Here is a 22,632-nt window from a genome sequence, read left to right on the forward strand (position 1 = left end):
AATTGAATAATCAGGAAAGTCCCCAACTATCAATAAGCTCAGAACAACTGCCAAATTCACATACTCATCATATCCTGGCAAACAAATTATGGAAAAATCAATTTGTGCTTTATTATTATTTTGGATATTATTTTAGAAAGCATTGAACTGTATTTCCTGAACTCTTTTGACGTAGGACTACGTCTAACCGGAAGATATTGGGTGTGAAATGGAAATCTAGGCACTGAACAAGTAGGAAAAACTAGCATTCTCGAGAATTACGCATGTGTGAGACTGCGACCAATGTTTCGTTAATTTTTTTTTCTTTTTCCTTCCCAATCGTGCTTCATTCTATTTCGCTGCTGCTCTGGTTGCCCGTTTTGGTCGGTACGATTTGAGGAGCACAAAATGGACCAATCAAAAATGGGCACATAGGGCATTTTGACAATGCTTGATATTTCACAATTATTCAATTATTTATCTCATGAAAAATGAAATGTTATTCGTTATGATAGATGCGTAGATATATTTCCTATCAATTGATGCAAAAACCTTTGCGATCTATTGAGAAATGCTCGAGTTATAAGCGTTCCAAATCTTGCATTTTTTCCTACTCGTTCAGTGCCTAGATTTCCATTTCACCCCCTATATCTTCCGGTTAGACGTAGTCCTACGTCAAAAGAGTTTAGGAAATACAGTTCAATGCTTTCTAAAACAATATCCAAAATAATAATAAAACACAAATAGATTTTTTCATAATTTGTTTGCCAGGATATGATGAGTATGTGAATTTGACAGTTGTTTTGAGCTTATTGATTTTCACCAATTCTTAAATTGCTTCTAGATTAAAGGTACAGTAATTTACACTTATCTCGACATTTAGCTAATTGGACGGACCTGTAATGCGACATATTTAGTTGGACATTTTTGTAAACATAGAGTTCGGGGTCCAAATTATGATCTCACATTGAAAGTCGACACTATACCACTGTCATCGCAAATGTTCAATTACAGGTTAAAATTACCTCCAAGGCGACACTGAGTGGTGGTAATGCGACGTGCCATTGAATGTAATTTACTGTACAATATGTCACAAGCTGGATGGGAAGAAATTTTCCAACCGTGAAAGCTGTGGCGAGTGGCAAACGCAATCGCTAAACAGAAAGGTTTAGCCGAACAAGATGGGGATATCGAGTGATAACAAAACAATAAACTCTTCAGATTGAAGATTATTTTGTGATCCTGAAAAGGACCCTTTTTAGCCTGCATGTGAATCCAACGAGCGAACAAATCCTAATGTATTTTTTTGCCATCGCTGCCTTTTAACGCTCATTCGTTCGTCTCGTTGGACTCGCCCCTTTGGCTGAGTCTGCCGATTTGTCTCTATCCTGTGAGCGTGTACCGCTAAAGTACAAAACGCGCGGATCCACTGAAAAATATATCATTCTCTTTCAAACCGTAAATCAGTGTGGTTGTATGGCATCATTTCACATCACATCGCATCAACGGATTGGTGCCGGAGCACCAGTATACCTAATAACGGTTGGAAGTGTACAAAATCAGAATAGGAAACGACCCTATAAATCAATGGCCTACGTAGGCATCTGCTGACGACTAAGAAATAATGTTCCCACGATGGAGACCTACATCAGCGATTATCGGCCTCCGCGGCGTAATAAAACGCACTACAATGTATGGAACAAAGCGAGTTCCAAGAAATCGTCCGTAATCTGAACACACAATGTTCGGCAGTGACAAAGTGGAGAATTCAATCACCATGCACGATGTCGCGTCCTATTCCGTGGACGGCGCATTTATCGTGGCGATAATAATCGCCATCATCATTTACCACTGGCAGAGGAACGCCAAGCGACTACAACAACTGGAAGGGGCGCAGCGGAGAAGCCGCCTGGACCATGCGAGCGCTGTTTGAGCAGACGGCGCAGGACACACATGCGGAGGAGCACATTTTGTGCTTACCAAGCACCAAGTATCAAATGCACACGAAGGCAAGAACATTCGAACCACATCAAACTCTGTAAAAGTAAGAAATAAAATAACCAGTCTAAATCTAACCGCCGAAGTGTCCGTACATTTATCCGAAATCCATGTTGGGCCTAGGCCCAACATTAGTGATTAGCATTATTCAAAAAACATTTGGTGACCCCGACGTGATCGCGCTCCGAGCGAATCCTCGCCCCTGCGCGAGACGTATTATGAGGCCGAAAAGTACGAAAAAATAATTCTCGCCCGTGTGCGAGATGTGTTGTAAGGCCAAAAAGAATCAAAAAGTGAATTATCTCCCGTGCGCGAGATGTTTTGAGACGGAAAATCATGAAAAGTGAATCCTCGCCCCTGCGTGAGACGTATTATGAAGTCGAAAAGTACGAAAAGACAATTCTCGCCCGTGTGCGAGATGTGATTGAATGAACTTCCCCGCGAGTGAAAATACACCGAAGCCATGAATTGCCATCACGCAAACGATCTTCTGTATTCCCGGTGTTATGCGTACATACGGGATACAGAAGAAGAATTAAAAAAAAAAATAGTCGACGATCCCGTGAGGAAGGCACTGCTATAAAGTGCATTATTTCGCACAAATTTAACATGGCAGCAGGTGCCGCAATATTAAATAAGATGGACACAAGGTTCCTTGCCGAGCTGAGGCGGTCAGTGGAAGCGGTGACAGATTACTTAGACTGGAACGTCATCTAAGTAATCTTCAGATAAGTATATGAAGAAACAAACCAGTAATCTAGTGAACACAATTCAAGACGAGACACAATGACAGAAGAAGATCCTACTGAGGGTTGGCGAAGACAGCTGACGGCATTGGAGCAAAGCATTGCTCCATTGGCCAATGCAGCTAAGAACAAAAGCGATGACGACGATATAGATGCATTGCTCGTGCAGCAAGAAATCCTAACAGGACTGTATGAGCAAGCATGCACTATAATTCTACGAATTGAGGGCCATACGGGACCCTCCAAACGAAGGGAAGCGTTGCTTCCAGTGTACCTACAAGCGAGGACAAGCTTCGCAAAAAGAATAAAATCATTGCAACAACCTGCGAATGACGAAGTTGGGCCCGGATGCTCTCGTTATCCTCTTGAGCAGACGTTTTTAGGAAATAATGCACGCACAGATCATCTCCCGAGGTTGGAATTGCCGAAATTCCACGGGACAGCCACCGAATGGCTATCATTCAAGGCTCGTTTCGAAAAACGAGTTGCAGCATTGAGCGACGATGCTGACAAGTATGCTTTCCTAATCAGATGTTTGGAGTACGAACCAGCTCGCAATACATGCGAGGCGCTGGAAAATTCGGGCCTGCCGTTTAATGAAGCATGGGCAAAGCTCGAGGAACGCTTTTATAAGAAGAGAGTAGCCTTTGAAGGTTATTTCTTTAATCTCCTCAAAATACGAAAGATAATGAAACCGAGCCAAAGGGCTATTCTTGGACTCATTGACGCTGTTGACACTCTGCTATCTGCAACGAAGCAAATAGCAAACGAACCGATTCGAGAATTGGATTCCACGGCCAGCGGGCTGTTGGTTTGCCTCGTCAAGGAGCGCCTGGACGAGTACACTCTGACTAAGGTCGAAGAAAAACTGGACCTGCAAAGAATTTACAAGTGGAACGAATTTAAGTCTGAATTGGAGAAGTTGGCGAATCAACTCTCCTGCAAAGCCGCAGCCGAAGCGGCACATCAGAGCCATAGACCAAACCAAAAGGTCGTGGCCACAACGGCTATTAAAGCTATTACTACCCAAGAAAAGAAGGGACCACAGCGGTGCTTCTTTTGTGCGTCAGAAGGACACACTGTATTCGATTGTCCTAAGCTGTCATCCCTCAGCCCACAAGAGAGATGGGAAGCTGTCAAAACCGGTGGACATTGCTTCAACTGTTTAGCAAAAGGCCACCAAACGAAAGCATGTAAATCCACAAAAACTTGCCAGACGTGCAAGTCAAGACATCACTCTCTGCTGCATCAAGAGCGTCAGAGAGCCATTCAGAGCACGACCCTGCCCATTAAAGTTGAAGAAGCAACGGCAGGGACTATTCAACCCAAATGACTAAACAAACACCATACCTACGTTTTCCTAGCTACCGCAATTGTCTGGGTAGGAGGGAGCAACGGGCGATGGCTGCAGATGAGATGCATTCTCGATTCTGGCAGCCAAGTCGAAACAATTACCGAAGAAGCTGCAAAGCGATTGCAGTTACCAGAAAGAAGAAGCGACGTGCAGCTGATTGGGATCGGCGGAACAATAACGACCAGTAAGAAAATTATAACAAGGATAGCTTCTATACATGCGAACGTGTTCATCGACATTGAGATGGTGATCGTGCCAAAAATAGTGGGCGATCAACCAAATACGACGATCAGCGAAAGGGAAATCGACATCCCAGAGGAGTTGCCTCTGGCCGATCCCGAGTTCTTTAGAACACAACCAGTAGACATTCTCTTAGGTGCAAGAGTGTTTTATACGATGTTGGGACCGAACCAACTAACGGTGGGCAGAGGACCCACATTTCAAGAATCCGGCCTAGGCTGGCTAGCGGTAGAGATTTTATCAGCACCCTGTGCAGCCACGGCAACGTCATACCCCATAACGGAGAAACATGAATCACCAGACTTGATAACGAACGAAGAATTAAAAGAATTATTCAAACTGTTTTGGAAAATCGAGGAACCGAATTGGGAACCTAAACAAGATGCACAACCTGACGCAGAAGCGCATTTCTGCAAAACGATAAAGACGGCTAATGACGGCAGATACGTTACGAGAATACCCCTACGGGGGGAGGTGTCTTGCTTGGGTGACTCTTACCAGCAAGCACGCAAACGATTTTTATCATTGGAACGGAGACTTGAGAAGAGCTCCGACACGTACAACGAATATAGATGTTTTATGCACGAGTACGAAGAGCTGGGGCACATGGTTCCAGTCACAGCTGAAGAATTCTGCAAAATAAAATATTTCATACCACACTCGTGTGTGGTAAAACCAGATTCGACTTCAACGAAACAACGAGTAGTTTTCGACGCTAGCGCAAAGACATTGAGCGGAATTTCTTCAAACGACATTCAGGTTGTAGGACCGACAATTCAGAGAGAGCTATTCGACTTGCTCATTGATTTCAAAACTCATGACAAAGTACTGATGGCAGACATCGCGAAGATGTACAGACAAATTTTGATTGCGCAACCTGACACGTGGTTGCAATGTATATTATGGCGTAAAACACTCAAATGAACCACTGCGCGCATACATATTGTTAACCGTTACGTACGGTGAAGCTTCATCATCATTTTTAGCGTGCAGAGCTTTGTACGAAGCTGCAGAAGATTATCGAACAATCAACTCGAAGATCACCGAAGCCATACAACAGTCATTCTATGTTGATAATTTAATGATTGGAGCAGCATCCACTGAAGAATTAATCGAATTGAAACATGGCGTGGAAGACGCTTTGCTACGCCACTGTTTCCCATTACGAAAATGGGCCTCAAATGACACCAAAGTACTAGAAGGTATCCCAGAGCGGGATCTGGAACCTCTGATCCATGTTGGAGATCAGGATATTATCAAGACGTTAGGTGTAGGCTGGAACCCCATGAGAGACGTGTTCCAGTTTATAGCCCCTAGTAACGAAGGCGAAGAATCGAAAACGCTTACGAAGAGACAGATGGTCTCAAAGATACTGAGATTATACGATCCGATTGGATTGATCCAGCCGGTGATCATCACGGCAAAAATAATTATGCAACAGTTGTGGACGCTCAATTTAAATTGGGATGATGACGTCCCCGAACAACCCTTATCCGCCTGGAGAAAGTTCGAAGCTTCGATAGCCGATCTAAGTAAGATAGAAATTCCACGAATGACAATGCCAAGCCGAACAATCGTCTTGGATATACATGGATTTTGTGACGCATCAGTGAAAGCGTATGGATGTGTCATTTATGTACACTCGATTGATATGAAGGGTGAGGAACGCACCAATTTATTGTGCTCTAAATCGAGAGTAGCACCAATCAAGAAAGTTACGTTACCCCTCTTAGAACTCTTAGCGGCAGTATTGCTGGCAGAGCTTGTTGCCAGAGTAAAAGACACTCTGAAAAAGCGAATTACATCGGAACACTATTACAGTGACTCACAAGTGGTTTTAAGTTGGATAAAGTCGACGAATCCCCGCTAGGGGATATTCATTCAAAACAGAGTTGATAGAATACATACATTCACGAATCCAGAAAACTGGAAATATGTCTCCACGAAGGAGAATCCTGCTGATATGGTCTCTAGAGGAGTCCCAGTCAGGATGCTAATAGAAACGAAGCTAGACTTCTGGTTATATGGACCAGACCACATTCAAGCCAGGGAAAAATACCCGCAATCAGGTTACAAATACGATTCAGCCGCGGATCAAGAAAAGGTGAAAAAACCAAAGGCCCTGCTCATAGCCACCATAGGAAAAGAGTGTAACGATTACATCTCTGAATATCCGTACCACAATTCTTACGAGAGAACGATAAGGCATTTTGTATGGATAAATCGAGCAATACGTAACATGAGAAAAACGGACGACATCTCTTACGAGAAGAAAACAGGTCCACTCACTACTGAGGAAGTGGAAGAAGGGCTGTTGCTAACAGTCAAAATTATGCAAGCCACCATCTACCCAAATGAGGTGGCACTAATAATGAAATCTGGAGAGGTACCGTCGAAAGGACCTTTTCAGCACTTGAATGCTTACGTAAAAGACGGCGTAATATACGTAAAGGGCAGACTTCAGAACGCTGAGACGTCTGCATTTCAGAACGATCCAATCTTGCTCCCGAAATCACATCCATTCACAAGAGTCATTATACGAAATATTCACGAGAAGAGATTTCACGCTGGAACAGATTTGGTGATGAGCGAATATCGACGGAAATTCTGGATGAGAGACCTCCGAAGAGCAATCCGAGGAGTGATTCAACGTTGTATGTTATGCGCCCGAGCGCGCCCCAAGCGATTGCAACAGCAAATGGGACAATTGCCAGCACCAAGGGTGAACGAATCACCGGCGTTCACTCACACCGGAGTGGATTTATGTGGTCCATTCGAAGTAATCATGAGTTCAAGATCAAAAAGTAAGATAACGGCATACGCATGCATATTCATTTGTTTCGCTACGAAAGCAGTTCACCTGGAAGTCGTCGAAGATCAATCGGCGGCTGCATTCATATCGGCATTGCTCCGATTCACATCAGTCAGAGGAGTTCCCGAAGTCATATACTCAGACAACGGGCGCAATTTCATAGGAGCTAGCAGAGAGCTCAATCACCTACGTAAGATTTACAACGAGGAAGTGTTTCAAAACAAACTTGTTAACGACGCAATGGATCACGGAATACGATTCTCATTCATCCCACCCCGAAGTCCGAACTTCGGCGGACTATGGGAATCAAACATAAAAGTAGCAAAACGATTATTCACCGCAGCGGCAAAAGGAGTCCAGCTGAATATATTGGAACTGCAAACATTGTTTTACCGAGTAGCCGCGATAATGAATTCGCGCCCGCTAACCACTGTTTACACTGCACCAGACTCACCAGTTCCTCTCACACCTGGCCATTTCTTGATAGGACGACCATTACTGGAGGTGCCTATACCTACGCAAGGTGAGGATCGTAGGAACCTCACTACCAGATGGAAACGAATTCAATCGCAGCTCGAGCAATTCTGGAAAAGATGGAGAGATGAGTATCTCCACCAATTACGAAATTATGCCAAGTGGACTAAGCAACAATCGAACGTTGAAGTGGGTCAAGTCGTTTTAATCGGAGACGATCACATCCCCGTAGCGAGATGGCCTATGGGAATTGTTACGCAAATTCATCCTGGAGAAGATGGAATAGTCCGAGTGGCGGTAGTGCGAACCTCCTCCGGAATTTACAAACGCAACGTGCGCACATTTGCTCCTCTACCAGTTGAGGAGCCCATCATTCAACCCATCATAGAAAAATACGATGGCGCGGCCAACAATGAACAGCAACCTCAAGACGAAATGATAGAAATTGAAGATGATCCCCCGCCGCAAGCACCAAGAGAAATTTGGGACGACAGACTACGCCCTCGTCCCAAAGGGGGGAGAAAATGGAAGTGTACAAAATCAGAATAGGAAACGACCCTATAAATCAATGGCCTACGTAGGCATCTGCTGACGACTAAGAAATAATGTTCACACGATGGAGACCTACATCAGCGATTATCGGCCTCCGCGGCGTAATAAAACGCACTACAATGTATGGAACAAAGCGAGTTCCAAGAAATCGTCCGTAATCTAAACACACAATGTTCGGCAGTGACAAAGTGGAGAATTCAATCACCATGCACGATGTCGCGTCCTATTCCGTGGACGGCGCATTTATCGTGGCGATAATAATCGCCATCATCATTTACCACTGGCGGAGGAACGCCAAGCGACTACAACAACTGGAAGGGGCGCAGCGGAGAAGCCGCCTGGACCATGCGAGCGCTGTTTGAGCAGACGGCGCAGGACACACATGCGGAGGAGCACATTTTGTGCTTACCAAGCACCAAGTATCAAATGCACACGAAGGCAAGAACATTCGAACCACATCAAACTCTGTAAAAGTAAGAAATAAAATAACCAGTCTAAATCTAACCGCCGAAGTGTCCGTACATTTATCCGAAATCCATGTTGGGCCTTGGCCCAACATTAGTGATTAGCATTATTCAAAAAACAGCGGTTACAGAATTTCGGCCGCCGGAGTGCTCGAGTTGGCTTGCAAAGCTGCTCACGACAATAAGAAAACCCGCCTACAGAACAGAGCACATTCGGTTCGGAGGCAACAACTAGTTTCAGCGAGTGGCAAACGCAATCGCAAAACGGCAGCAGGTAGATGAAGGTAAAAGTTTATACAGACTGCTTTGGTGGCAAAACCAGCCACCGTAAAACACCGCGCTTTTCAGGGCCATTAAACCATTCAAAGAAGAGTTATTAAAAGTTATTCACAATACCAATGCATTCTAAAGTGACATAATATGACATATAATGTAAACTGATTTATTTTGTTGATGCTTGTTCTTGAACTTATTGGTGGTTGGGGTCTTTTAAATTGATCATTCAGTTTTCACAAACCCATATATGGTTTCCGAATTAAAAGTGGCTTCAAATTACAACACATTGTATGCAGGATGGCATTAACGAATTTTCTCGGTAGCAAGGACTGCTTTCTTTGGTTGATAACTGATGTTGAAAATTGACTGACGTTACATCTGCATTGTATAGAAAAATAACTAAGGAGCAACATGATGAGCTATGTATTTCCTGCTGCTCTGTTCTTATTTTAAAGGACTTTAATCCGAAGGTCATCCGTCCCTGTATTTACTGTTGGTTTTTCAGAACGCTTCTAGCTCGTTTATTTCTCGACAGATCGTAGAGTTCGTCTCCAAAACCTCAGTTCTTTTTCATTTTTATTTACTTTGTTTGCGGAGACTACAAATCTTACAATTCATTCGTCTCCGAAACCACAGTTTAAGGTACGGTAATGTGCTCAATAGTGAAATATATGATAGTGAATGAACTGATAACCACCTATGCATTCCCTATCACAGCCATCATTTTGATTGTACGATATGTGCATACGCCGAAAGATGCCCGGCGTTGAACATTTAATAAGTACAAAGCCTTCATAAAAAAACAAGAATCAAGTTTGTAAAAAAAACGCAAAAACACAACACCAAAGGTTCTCTTCAGAACCCCCAACATGTTCATGAAGAGTAAACAGTAAACTAATCCATTTTCCAGGTAGATAGGTAGGTATTCACGTAGGAGAAGAAAATAAAAAAAAAATATTCGAAATATATATTTAGCAAAAGCTGTCCCCTTTGTATAGTCCTACGTCACTCCGGTTATGTCCTCGACATTACCCACCCGTCTTTTTTTTTTCAAAATTGGTTTAATATTAACTCATAACATTATTTCATTAACGCTTTAGATTTATTATAATGTTTTTTAAATGACCGGTTAGGCTTTGCTTTGTACGTTCAGAGAACAGTCTTTCATTTTAAACACTACTGCAAGGAGCTGAAAGATAAACTGTAGCGAACCTTGCGAATTAAGGGTATCATAAACCGGGGGCAAATTGATCACTATTTTCAGAAAAATGCCGAATTACTTTGTTAGATTTTGTAATTCCCCGCTCGAGATCAATCAGGATCGTTTCAAGCTACTCAGCCACCCTCCAACGGACCTCGCAACTCGCAATTTCTCAGGAGTAAATCTTTTCCATTTCCCCTAAATAGGGCCACTCATATCACTCGCAGGGAGCCCCTCTAGCTACCTTTCCCTAGGTTCCTAGTTACACTTTCTAATAGGGTCCTTTGTGAGCCCGAAATAAGACAGCTAATGTTCAGGGCCGTTTGTCAAAAGGGATAGTTATGTTGTAATTGGTAATGCGTATGTATTTCTCGAACTCTGATGGTTTTAACACGGTACTTGCTGTATCTCCACTGTGTTTCCGGTTTTCCGTCTGTCTTGGTGAAACACGAACACTAGCTAGCTGGCCAGCAGGTGGTGACAATGGTGGTGGTCTGTCCCTGCAGGGTCTTCTTCTTTAGTAATTTTCTTTCCTTTAGTAATCTCCTCTGGTTCTCGCAAATAGATAAGAAGAAAAGGCCCACTGGTTGAACCTAACCAGTCATGTTAAATTCCGTGGCATCCCCATCAGATACCAATTAAGTGCGATTCACATACAACATACACGTCACGTTCACGTCCCGTCACGTCACGATACGTCAATGATTCTACCATGCAATTCTCATGAAAACATTCACATACACCAGCAACGTAACGACCCGTCAGCATACGTTCAACGAAAACGACCGGCAGGGTTTGTAGAAAAGAATAATTGACGGAGACGGACGGCTCGTTTGGTTTTGTCTGGGCTTTGTGTCTCGGCTTTTGTTTTGATTTGGTTATACAGTAATTTACATCTACATTGACATTAAGCTAATTGAACAGATCTGTGATGCAACACGTTTAATTAGACATTTTTACCTCTAGTTGGACATTTTTGTAAACATTGAGTTCGGGGCCCAAATTATGGCCCCACATTGATAGTCGCCACCAGTCGCAAATGTCCAATTACTGGTCAAAACCGACTCCAATGCGACACTGAGTGGTACCTCAGCATATCGCTTTATAAGTAACTTACTGTACTTTTTATGCCAACATATCTCATAGCTCCAAATTTCGGAGTGAAAATCATTCGCGACTAGTTGAAAGAATTATTCTATTTATTATTATTATTGCATAAGGGTCGGACTACGGGGTTTAAGCATTTAAATAATTGAATTCAATGATTCTCATTGAATTTTTCAAAATTTAGAATTGATTCTAGGCATGCTGATTTGAAAGAGGACATTGCAATTTAAAATTGTTGTAGATGGCGACACCATGAATAAAATTAAATAAATCATTCGTTTGGCATTTGATGTGACGGTGCTGGTGGAAGCATTGACTGCATGTGTGAATTGGTGGAGACGTTGACGGAACGTAGACGTTCTTCTCCGTAACGTGCTATGTGAATCGCACATTACCTTTTCTTATTCAAATTTTTGAATCAACGATTCTCACAGTTATTATCTTTGTGAGCTATAATCTACCTAATGAACAAACAATACTTCACATCACTTAGAACAACATACTTAAATTAAGGACATTTACTTTTCACGACGCGCACTTCTACTCCCGGAGACGATCACTAACAGAAAGAAAGACCACACATAATGGACAAATGTGTACAACGCCGACAGGCCGAGCACAATCATGCCCTATCTTTTTGAGCGATAGTTCTGTTGCCCCATTCATGGACGCGACCTCTCATCTTCTCAAACCGGTCCATTGTTCTGAAAACGCGGTCCCTCAGATGAGATGGTGTGGAGCTTTCAACGACCCCGTCAATTGACAGATGGCTGGTTTTGCTGCCTTTATATGACAGTGATGGCAGAGTCATCGTTTCAGATACAGATGAACGAATGTTAAAATTAATACCTAATTATTTTTAAAATTAGTACTGTTGCTGAGGCCACAAAACGATATGGAAAGTTTTGTTCAATAAAATCCTTAAGCGTTAATTTTGGAAAATTTCATAATTGTAATATAAAATCCTTGACAGAAAAAAAAAACAGTTCAATATTCCATGCAGAAAACTTGATACTCTATTAGGGAATATTCATTCTATACGGAAAATTTAATAATAGTTCCTTATTTGTATGTGAAGATGCGTTTATTACTACTGTTCGGACCAGCCTGGGACACCAATTTCAACAGAAGCGTTTTGTTGTTAGCAGCTTTAAACTAAATTAAATTTATTATTTCCTTTTTCTTTTCAGGTTCCTTATTTCCAACTTACATTTATAGTTTTCTCCTAATCTTTTTTTCTTTTCTTTTCAGGACAGCTATGGCGCTCGTGATTCCGTACAGCTTTAAATTTTCTGATTTTTAATAAACGTTTAGAAACAAAACGAACCTTTTTTAACTTACGAAACAATCCTACAGTTGCATATGAAACAACCTTTTCGCAACTCTAAACTATTGCGACTCTCTACAAATCTATTGCAGTCAACCTTTAACGATTTCCAATTCACTTTGATTTTAAAAACAATCCAATAAACTTTCAGCCATTGCAATCTATATTACTTTTCATCGCTACACACATTCCCACTCATTCACTGACACTCAGTATCAACGTCTTACGGTGAGTTGTGACTAGGGATATATTCATGTGAAGAAATATGATGAGATATATAGAAATCGCATGAACCGTTCATACTAGTGCGAACATATATTAGGCTGTCAAAAAAGTCCTGCGGTATTTTTTTTTAATTTTCATTTGTTCATAAAATTAGTTACAATCATCTGTTTTAAGTCAAATATGCGCCGTTTTGTTCGATGACTTGTTCCCAACGAGATGCCAACTTCATAATAACACTTCGTTTACTGTTTTGTTGACAAAGTTGATTGCTCTTTCTGTTCGCTGTGTTTTGATTATTTTTTGTGTGCCAATAGCCTTTATTTAAGTTTTTTTGGTCTACTGCGGTCGCTTTTATGTTCATGCAAAGGCTTGTGCTGAATGAATAAGTTTATTTGGTGAAAATATTGAGAATTAGTGCAACGAAAAAGTGAAGTGTTTTTGTTGTTCTATTTACTGCGAGTACGTCATTGTCCCCCTTTTTCGCTCATTTCTCGCTTCTCAGCGCCATCTGTTTGCGAAGTAGTGCTAAGAAATCGCACGCAAGCTTGTTCAGAATAGAATAAACTGGTTCCCGATCGCAACGCAGTAATAATCGTTGTGCAAAAATAAACCAATAGGTGGAATTTGAACGCACAATGGTTTGCACTCACTGCAATAAAAAAGTTGTTGATTCTGAACGAATCGTCTGCCAAGGCTTTTGTGGGAGATTATTCCATATGATTTGTGCTAAGGTGGACCTGCCTCTAATGGATCAATTAGGGCTGTACGATGGGAACGTTTTCTGGATGTGCGACAGCTGTACTGGACTATTTTCAAATGGAAATTTCCGCACCATGCTTGCAAACAGCAAAACTGTTGAGGATTCCGAAGCCATCAAATCGCTGAAAGACGATATCAGTAAGCTGAGCGAGGCAGTCGTTGCTCTTTCTGCAAAAGTCGACACGAACGCTCAGGGCAATCCGTTTCAAAATGATATCAGCCCATGGATAAGACAAAAACGGCTTGAAGCGCCAACCTCGAACAAGCGACGACGCAGTGATACTGGAAGTCCGGTTAAGATTCCGTCAGCTCCGACCAGAACATGCGGGACAAAACCGATGACTGACAAAGTTAAAACGGTCCAGCCGAAGGAAGACCTGTTATGGATCTATCTTTCAGCCTTTAACCCATCGACGGAAGAAAGCGATATTGCGATGCTGGTTCGGGAATGCTTGGAGTTGAGTGGCGAGGCAGGAGTGAAGATCGTAAAACTTATTCCCAAGGGCAAAGAGCCAAGCAGTTTGAGCTTCGTGTCCTTCAAAGTCGGAGTCAGCAAGCAATTGGAAGAAATAGCCTTATGCAGCGATTCGTGGCCACAGAACGTAGTTTTTCGTGTATTCGAAGAGCGTTCAAAAAACAGTTTGAACATCGTTCGGATAAATCAACCAAGGTTGGACCCGACCCCTGAACCAATGATGTAGTGTTAGCACGGCTAATTGCCAACAAGACACTGGGACGCACTAGAGTTGGCATTATGGGAGCCCTTGATCCCCCCACCGTTGTCGAGCAATTTTCGCCAGTGACCCGCAGCCGTCCTAGTCCTACGTGTGGGTGTGGTGACGGGGTCTCCCTACTCGACACCTCCGGCAAGTATGATTCCGTATTGCCCTCGACGACTCTTGATCCGCCCTTCGGTTTCAGCCAACCTCCGCCAACGTTATTTGATCGACCTTCTCTAGACTGGACTCTGAGTATTAACCGGACACTGGGACGCACTGAAGTTGGTATTATGGGAGGCCCCGACCCCCCTACCGTAGTCGAGCCATTTCCGCCAACCCGTAGCCGTCCTAGTCCTACGTGTGGGTATGGCGAGAGGGTCTCCCAAATCGACACCTCCGGCAAGTATGATACCGTTTTGCCCTCGACGATTCTTGATCCGCCCTTCGGTTTCAGCCAACCTCCGCCAACGTTATTTGATCGACATTCGCTAGGCAGCTGGACTCTGAGTATCAACCGGACACTGGGATGCACTGAAGTTGGTATTATGGGAGGCCCTGACCCCCCTACCGTAGTCGAGCCATTTCCGCCAACCCGCAGCCGTCCTAGTCCTACGTGTGGGTGCGGTGACGGGGTCTCCCAACTCGACACCGCCGGCAAGTATGACTCCGTTTTGCCCTCAACGATTCCTGATCCGCCCATCGATTTCAGACTATCTCCACCTGATCGATCATCGCTTACTCGCCGGACTGAGCGGCGCACTGATATTCCAATACAGGAAACCAATTCGCAACCTTACGATCTTCTCGTCTACTATCAGAACGTGGATGGACTAAATACGTGTGCCAACGATTACATATTGGCAACATCGGATGGCGCGTATGACATTATTGCGTTCACCGAAACCAAGCTGGATGATAGAACCCTCTCAACTCAGATTCTCGGCCAGCACTACGAAGTTTTTCGATGTGATCGTTCTCTGTACAACAGCCGTAAAGCATCTGGGGGCGGCGTTTTATTGGCAGTTCGAAAAGATCTGAAGGCGCGGATTATCGAGGATATCACTTGGCGCACTGTAGAACAAGTCTGGGTGGAAATTGAACTCGTTGGTCAAAACCTCTTCTTCTGTGTGGTGTACTTTCCTCCTGATCGTATCAATGACTCTTCTTTGATTGGAGATCACATCAAATCCGTCGAAACTATATGTGGTTTTGCTGCTGCAGTCGATGAAATAATAATTATTGACGACTTCAATCTCCCAGGTCTCAGATGGCGTTCTTCAACACACGGTTTTCTATTTGCTGATCCAGCGCACTCACAGATTACCCGAATCGCCTCGGATCTTCTGGACAGCTACAGTACTGCCACTCTTCGACAGATAAATAGTGTACCAAATGAAAACATTCGCATTCTGGACTTGTGCTTTGTCAGTTCTACAAACCAAGCTCCTAGTTTGGTACTAGCTTCGACCCCTTTAGTCAAGGTTGTACGGCATCATCCTCCACTGCTGATATCGTACGAAAGGAGTAAAATATCTTTAAGAGACGACCCTGTATCTGTGAGCTACAATTTTTACAAAGCCGACTTTTCTAGCATCTCTGATGTCTTGAATGAAATCAACTGGGACGAAATTTTAGATAATGACGACGCTAACAGTGCAGTGCAGACGTTTTCTAATGTTTTGGCCTATGTCATTGATCGACACGTTCCCAAAAAGGTTCATACCATTGCTAAAGGACAACCCTGGCAAACATTGGAGCTTCGCAACCTTAAATCGCGAAAAAGAGCTGCCCTGAGGAGATTTTCAATACAACGAACTTCAATGTCAAAGATCTTTTATCGGCGTATAAACAGCGTTTACCACAAGCTCAGTCAAAGTTGTTTTAGACGATATCAACGTAATCTACAAAATAATTTTAGAAGAAATCCTAAGTCGTTCTGGAAATTTGTCAACAAACAACGCAAGGAAGATGGATTGCCTTCTACAATGTCATACGAGGGTACGGCAAGTTCAGATACAGAAGAGATATGTCGTTCATTCTCGAAAAAGTTCTCCACTGTGTTCTCTGATCGCTCACTATCTACAACGGAAGTTGCTTCCGCTGTCAGGAATGTTCCGTCAATGAGCTACTCTTTCAGCAGCTTCGATGTTGCGGAATCCCAGATTCTCACCGCCGCCGCTAAACTAAAATCTTCTGTTAGTCCAGGCCCAGATGGTATTCCATCCATGCTATTGAAAAGATGCATAAATAGTTTAGCGACGCCATTGTTGTATCTCTTCCGGCTTTCCTTGAGTTCGGGAACTTTTCTTGAGCTTTGGAAAACAATCGAAATGTTTCCGGTACACAAGAAAGGTGATAAGCGAAACGTCGATAACTATCGCGGTATTTCATCGCTTTGTGCTGCTTCTAAACTCTTTGAATCGATGAGAGCAACATTCCAAAGCCAGACATTCTTGTTACAATCTTTCCGAAGAGTGTAAAATACGATAACAACATAATTAAAGCGCTTATAGAGAGCCAAAATAACAACATCAACACTGACGCGTGGAGAATCCTAAAACGCTCAGTGATCAATAATTTGCACATCGAGTGGGCACTCACGGTCGACGGAGCATCAATGAAGACGCTAGTTAACCGAGGCATGACCATCAATTATAAATTTGGGCAAATTTCGTTCAGAAAATCAAATAGAAGTTCAGGCAAACCCAAAACAAAAGACCCAGAGGTCTCTGATGAAGGGAAGAATCCAAACTCTGGACAAACGGGCTCCACTTGTTCAGACCTAGAGGGCAAAACCAAAGGCGTCAAATGCGTCAGCGGTATACAGAACTCAGGGTCAAACAAGATCAGTGCCTGTTTGTTCCAGAGGGAGAGTTCAAGCACTTCATCAAGAAGACCTGAAATCACTGCTGGCTGTTCAAAAAGCTTCAATGATACCACTACGAATGTTCAGAAGCAGACCAGCACAAAGACAATTGGAAGCCACTCCAATCAGAGGGATAATCTCATGCCCCTGAAGAATGGTAACCAACAAAACCCACAAAATACAGAATAATGTAAAACTCATTCAGGTGAACCTTCACCACGCCAAGGGAGCAAGTAGTGTCCTATGCAGAAGGTTCATTCACGAGAATTTGGACGTGGCTCTTATTCAAGAGCCTTGGTTCAACAATCATAGAATCCGAGGAATTTCTACACCAAAAAGTAAGCTCATTTACGATAACACACAAACTGCACCAAGGGCAGCAATTCTTCTACGGGATAACATTGAACATGTACCCTTTACAGAATTCATCAATAGAGACATCGTGGCAATACAATTGGAGGTACCAACGACCCGAGGGAAAACCGCCATCATCATCGCATCAGCTTATTTTCCAGGAGACAACGTTGAAATTCCCCCATTAGAAGTTGCTGCGCTGGTTCAACACTGTAAATTGAAGAACAAACAATTCATAATAGGATGTGACGCTAATGCCCATCATACGGTCTGGGGTAGTAGCGACGTCAATACTAGAGGTGAGTGTTTGCTTGAATATTTAATGTCGCATAATATTAACATTTGTAACCAGGGAAACGATCCAACATTCGTTAACTCAGTTAGACAAGAAGTTCTTGATCTAACACTCTGTAGCTCTAAATTATCAGATACGTTAAAGAATTGGCATGTGTCAAGTGAAGAATCGCTATCTGATCACAAACATATAATGTTTAATTATAATTCAGGAGATCTTCTGATAGAACAATTCAGAGACCCTAGAAAAACAAACTGGGATATTTATCATTCCAAACTTCTCGACAATAATTCGATGTCATTGAAAACTATTTCTTCCACTGAACAGCTTGAGCTAGTTTCGTCGGAATATGGAACCAATATTTCATCAACATTTGAAGAAAGCTGTCCACTAACGCGGAAAACATCAAGTAAGGATGCATCTTGGTGGAACAAAAAACTCGAAAAGCTTAGGAAATTATCTAGAAAACTTTTCAACAAGGCAAAAATTACTTCTAATTGGACAGAGTACAAAAACTGTCTAACGGAATATAATAAAGAAATTCGCAAATCCAAAAGAAGGACTTGGAAGCTCACTTGTGAGCAAGTTGAAAACATACCTGCTGTAGCAAGACTCCATAAAGCCCTCTCAAAGGATCATACCAATGATCTTGGTAGTCTAAGAAAAGAAAATGGACAGTTCACAACCGATTCTCAGGAGACACTTAGTATCATGATGGAAACTCACTTCCCAGGATCAATTCAAATGACTTCGGGAAACGCACAGGTCCTCAATACAGCTCAATCTTGTCCAATCAGAGACGAGAATAGAGCTAATGAAATGGCTAGGGCGGTCTTCACGAAGTCAAGGGTTGAGTGGGCAGTGGATTCCTTGAAGCCCTTTAAATCTCCAGGACCAGACGGGATTTATCCGGTGCTGTTACAAAAATGCAAGGATATCACTGTCCCTCTTCTAACGGAGATGTTTAGAGCTAGTATGGTACTAAGCTACATTCCTAGTAAATGGCGAGAAGTCCGGGTTATATTTATTCCCAAAGCTGGCAATCGTGACAGGACAACTCCCAAAGCGTATAGACCAATTAGTCTAACATCTGTCATCTTAAAAATGATGGAAAAGATTATTGATCTCCATATCAAATCATCATATTTGAACAGGAGACCATTAAACAAATCTCAATTTGCCTATCAAGCGAATAAATCAACTGAAACAGCGCTTCACACGTTAATTTCAAAACTAGAGAAGTCTTTAGACGCAAGAGAAATCTCACTTACAGCTTTTCTTGATATTGAGGGAGCATTTGATAATGCTTCACACAATTCTATAAGTAGAGCTATGAAAAAATGTGGTTTTGACATGTGCATCTCCAAATGGATACATGCTATGTTAGCCAACCGAATGATAACAGCCAAATTAGGAGGATCAACTCTAACGACGAAACCAACAAGAGGCTGCCCTCAAGGAGGAGTTCTGTCTCCTTTGCTGTGGTCTCTTGTTGTTGATGAACTTCTCAACAATCTGACCAACCAGGGGTACGAAGTCATTGGATTTGCCGATGACATAACTATTTTAGTTAGGGGTATATGTGAGCATACTATTTCCAACAGAATGCAGACAGCCCTAAACTACACACTCAAATGGTGCAAACTGGAAGGACTCAGCGTCAATCCTTCTAAAACAGTTATAATTCCATTCACCAGGAAAAGAAAGTACAAGATTGCAAATCTTAGATTAGGAGGTGTACAATTGGAGCTTTCCAAACGAACAAAATATTTAGGTGTCATACTTGATCAAAAGCTAAACTGGAACGACCACCTAGAGTATGCTATTTCTAAAGCCCGAACTGCTCTTTGGGCATGTAGTAGTATATTCGGAAAAAAATGGGGTCTAAAACCGAGAATGATTCACTGGGTATACTCGGCAATTGTGAGACCCAGGTTAAGTTATGCTTCGTTAGTGTGGTGGCCTAAAACAACACAAATATCAGCTCAGAAAAAGCTTGATAAACTACAACGTCTGGCATGCCTATCAATAACTGGAGCAATGCCCAGTATTCCTTCCAAAGCCCTAGATGCTCTTTTATACCTTCTACCCCTGCACCAATATGTGCAACTTGAAGCGGAAAAAGGTGCTCTTAGGCTTAAACGTACGAAACAATTCCAACAAGGAGATCTTAAGGGGCACTTGCAAATCCTGAAAGATTTTCAACTGAATCCTATATTAATCATGAACGAAGACTGGATGGAAACAGAGACTAACTTCAGCGTTCCTTTCAAAGTGATTGAATTCAATCGCAGCGTATGGGAAGAAGGTGGTCCAATAACTCGTCCGGGATCACTCGTGTTTTACACAGATGGGTCAAAAATTGGAAAATCTACAGGAGCTGGGATTACTGGACCAGGGATAGATGTCTCAATTCCAATGGGACAGTGGCCTACAGTTTTTCAAGCAGAAATACATGCTATTCTAACATGTACAAACATTTGTTTGGCTAGGAAACACAGGTATGCCAGTATCTGTATTTTCTCAGATAGCCAAGCAGCTCTAAATGCATTGAAAGCATATACTTGTCAGTCAAAGCTAGTTTGGGAATGTATTCTTTCTTTAAAAAAACTAGCTGTAACTAATGACGTTAATCTATACTGGGTGCCTGGTCACTGCGGTATAGAAGGTAATGAAAAAGCTGATCTTCTAGCAAGATTAGGATCTTCAACTAAATTCGTCGGACCTGAGCCATTTTGCGGATTATCTACATCCTGTCTGAAATCCGAGCTCAAATCCTGGAAAATATCGATGATTGAAGCCAACTGGAGAGCTCTATCAACATCACGACAATCAAGATCATTCATTACACCTTGTAATAGAATAACACGCAGCCTACTCAGCTTGAATAAAGCCGATCTGAGTATGTTGACTGGGCTATTGACCGGACATTGTCCGAGCAGGTATCATCTCAAAAAAATTGGGAAAATAACGGATGATAAATGTCGTTTCTGCAATTTTGATGCTGAAACTTCGGAACATTTACTGTGTCAATGCAGTGTATTGATTCAGCAAAGACTGCGGATTCTTGGAAAGGGCATTCTTATGCCTAACGAGATATGGTCTGCTGAACCAAAAAAGGTAAGAAACTTCTTAAAAGAAGTCATACCTTCTTGGGGGGAGATGCAAAGTCCTAGTGCGACTATCACTTATTCCTTGAGTGATGGAACGAACTGACAGCGCATATATAGTAAACTGGAGTGCACCACAATAGATCAAACTAATGGTCGCAGTGGTTCAATGCTCCTACAGAAGAAGAAGAAACTCTTTGAATTAGTAGTGATGGAACCCGTCTTCTCGTTTTGCAAACAGTACATAACTGATGACTAGCATGGATTCATGCCGAAACGCTCAACATCGACGAACCTGTTAGTATTTTCAAATTATATAGTGGATAGTTTGTCACGGAATAGCCAAACTGATGCCATCTATACGGACTTGACTGCTGCGTTCGACAAGATTCATCACGACATCGCAATCGCAAAACTGGAAAAGCTCGGATTCACAGGAAGGATGTTAGATTGGTTCAATCCTATCTCAAAGAACGAAAACTTCGCGTTACCATCGGTGATAGCAGCTCCAACATTTTTTCTGCAGCTTCCGGTATTCCTCAAGGAAGCCACCTCGGACCCCTGATCTTTCTAATCTACTTCAACGACATTTGCTTGGTATTAGAAGGACCTCGCGTTTCGTTTGCGGATGATTTAAAAATCTATTGCCGTATTAGTTCTGTAGCCGACTGCTGGTTTCTTCAACGACAACTGGATATTGTAGCCGAATGGTGCGCCAAGACCGTTAAGGCAACGCTACAAGTGGTGACAGCGGTGGGATGCTGTCCAAGTGGGGACAGCAGCCCATCCATCGGCGTGTTTAAACTTTTTTCCCCACGGGCCAGTTTTAGTTGTGTTTCATCGCTGCGATAAGGGAAGGAATTTTGTGCTATATTGTGCGTGGATGGAAATGCATATCAAGAGTTACTGTTAGTGGCCCATGTTGGCACACGGTGGGAAATTTGCCACACAAGTATTTGGATATACGAAGATTTTTCCCAAATGTGATATGCGCTGCGGTTTATCAGAATCATGTCTGCTTCAGTATGCAGTGCGGTTGGAATAGTGTTTAAATGCAATTTTTTGTGATACTGTGTGGAGGCGGAATGAAAACAATAAAAGCAAGTTTGGGTGAAGGCGTATTCGCTATCAGTGAGATGAAAACCATGCCGCTGGAACAGCTGATACGTTACATTTATCCGGATTTTCATGGGCTCGACGAGTTGTTTCTCAGTGATTCCCGGAAGACAACCGATGGAGAAGCTCATTTGGTTGAGCCATCGTTGTCTGCTGAGAAGTTTGATTCATGATTCATGTTTTCGCTGGACTGTGGTCCCGAGATGTCATCTACATCGGATCAAATGTGGTAAACTATCCGTTGATCAAAGGAGGAAGACAGGAACAAACGTCAGTTCTCGGAGGAGCAAATGTGAGTCGGACAGACAGTAATCTCACTGCGATACGGATCTAACAAGGTGACAATCTAGAGGAGCACTAATTTCGGTAATACTAGACATAGGAGCTATATGATATTCCATCAACTTTCCCATAAAGCATTAAAGTTAAAAAAATTATCAAAATAAAATTAAAAGCCAATTAATTCATCAAGGGAAATAATCTTATTAGATGCGAGGCAGTTATTTTTGTGTCAATATTTAGACGATTGTCATATTTGGAAAATATTCAAAGTTAACATGAAGTATCTAAATCGGATTCCGCGTTCCATGATCTTTTATTATGTACTGAGAATCCAACACTAAAATAAATAGAATAGCAACCATGTGTGGAAACCAGA

General features: G+C 42.4%; 2 protein-coding genes across 2 annotated transcripts; both read left to right on the forward strand.

Annotated features, from left to right (window-relative positions):
- Positions 1-2,763: 2,763 nt before the first annotated feature.
- On the forward strand, positions 2,764-6,187 carry LOC129766325 (uncharacterized). Its single transcript, XM_055766848.1, has 3 exons — positions 2,764-3,916; positions 4,088-5,212; positions 5,304-6,187. Exons 1-3 carry the CDS (start codon positions 2,764-2,766, stop codon positions 6,185-6,187), a joined length of 3,162 nt encoding a protein of 1,053 aa, XP_055622823.1.
- A 120-nt stretch (positions 6,188-6,307) lies between these two features.
- On the forward strand, positions 6,308-8,152 carry LOC129766326 (uncharacterized). Its single transcript, XM_055766849.1, has one exon. It carries the CDS (start codon positions 6,308-6,310, stop codon positions 8,150-8,152), a length of 1,845 nt encoding a protein of 614 aa, XP_055622824.1.
- Positions 8,153-22,632: the final 14,480 nt, after the last annotated feature.

Source organism: Toxorhynchites rutilus, chromosome 2 (genome assembly GCF_029784135.1).
Source record: "Toxorhynchites rutilus septentrionalis strain SRP chromosome 2, ASM2978413v1, whole genome shotgun sequence".
Lineage (NCBI taxonomy): Eukaryota > Metazoa > Arthropoda > Insecta > Diptera > Culicidae > Toxorhynchites > Toxorhynchites rutilus.

Bases quoted from the DNA above. Each gene is read 5' to 3' on its own strand.
- LOC129766325 (XM_055766848.1), top strand. From the start codon at position 2,764: ATGACAGAAGAAGATCCTACTGAGGGTTGGCGAAGACAGCTGACGGCA. The intron at 3,917-4,087 runs GTAAATCCACAA...ACGTTTTCCTAG, and splicing joins AGGCCACCAAACGAAAGCAT to CTACCGCAATTGTCTGGGTA. The intron at 5,213-5,303 runs GTATATTATGGC...CATCATTTTTAG, and splicing joins ACCTGACACGTGGTTGCAAT to CGTGCAGAGCTTTGTACGAA.
- LOC129766326 (XM_055766849.1), top strand. From the start codon at position 6,308: ATGCTAATAGAAACGAAGCTAGACTTCTGGTTATATGGACCAGACCAC.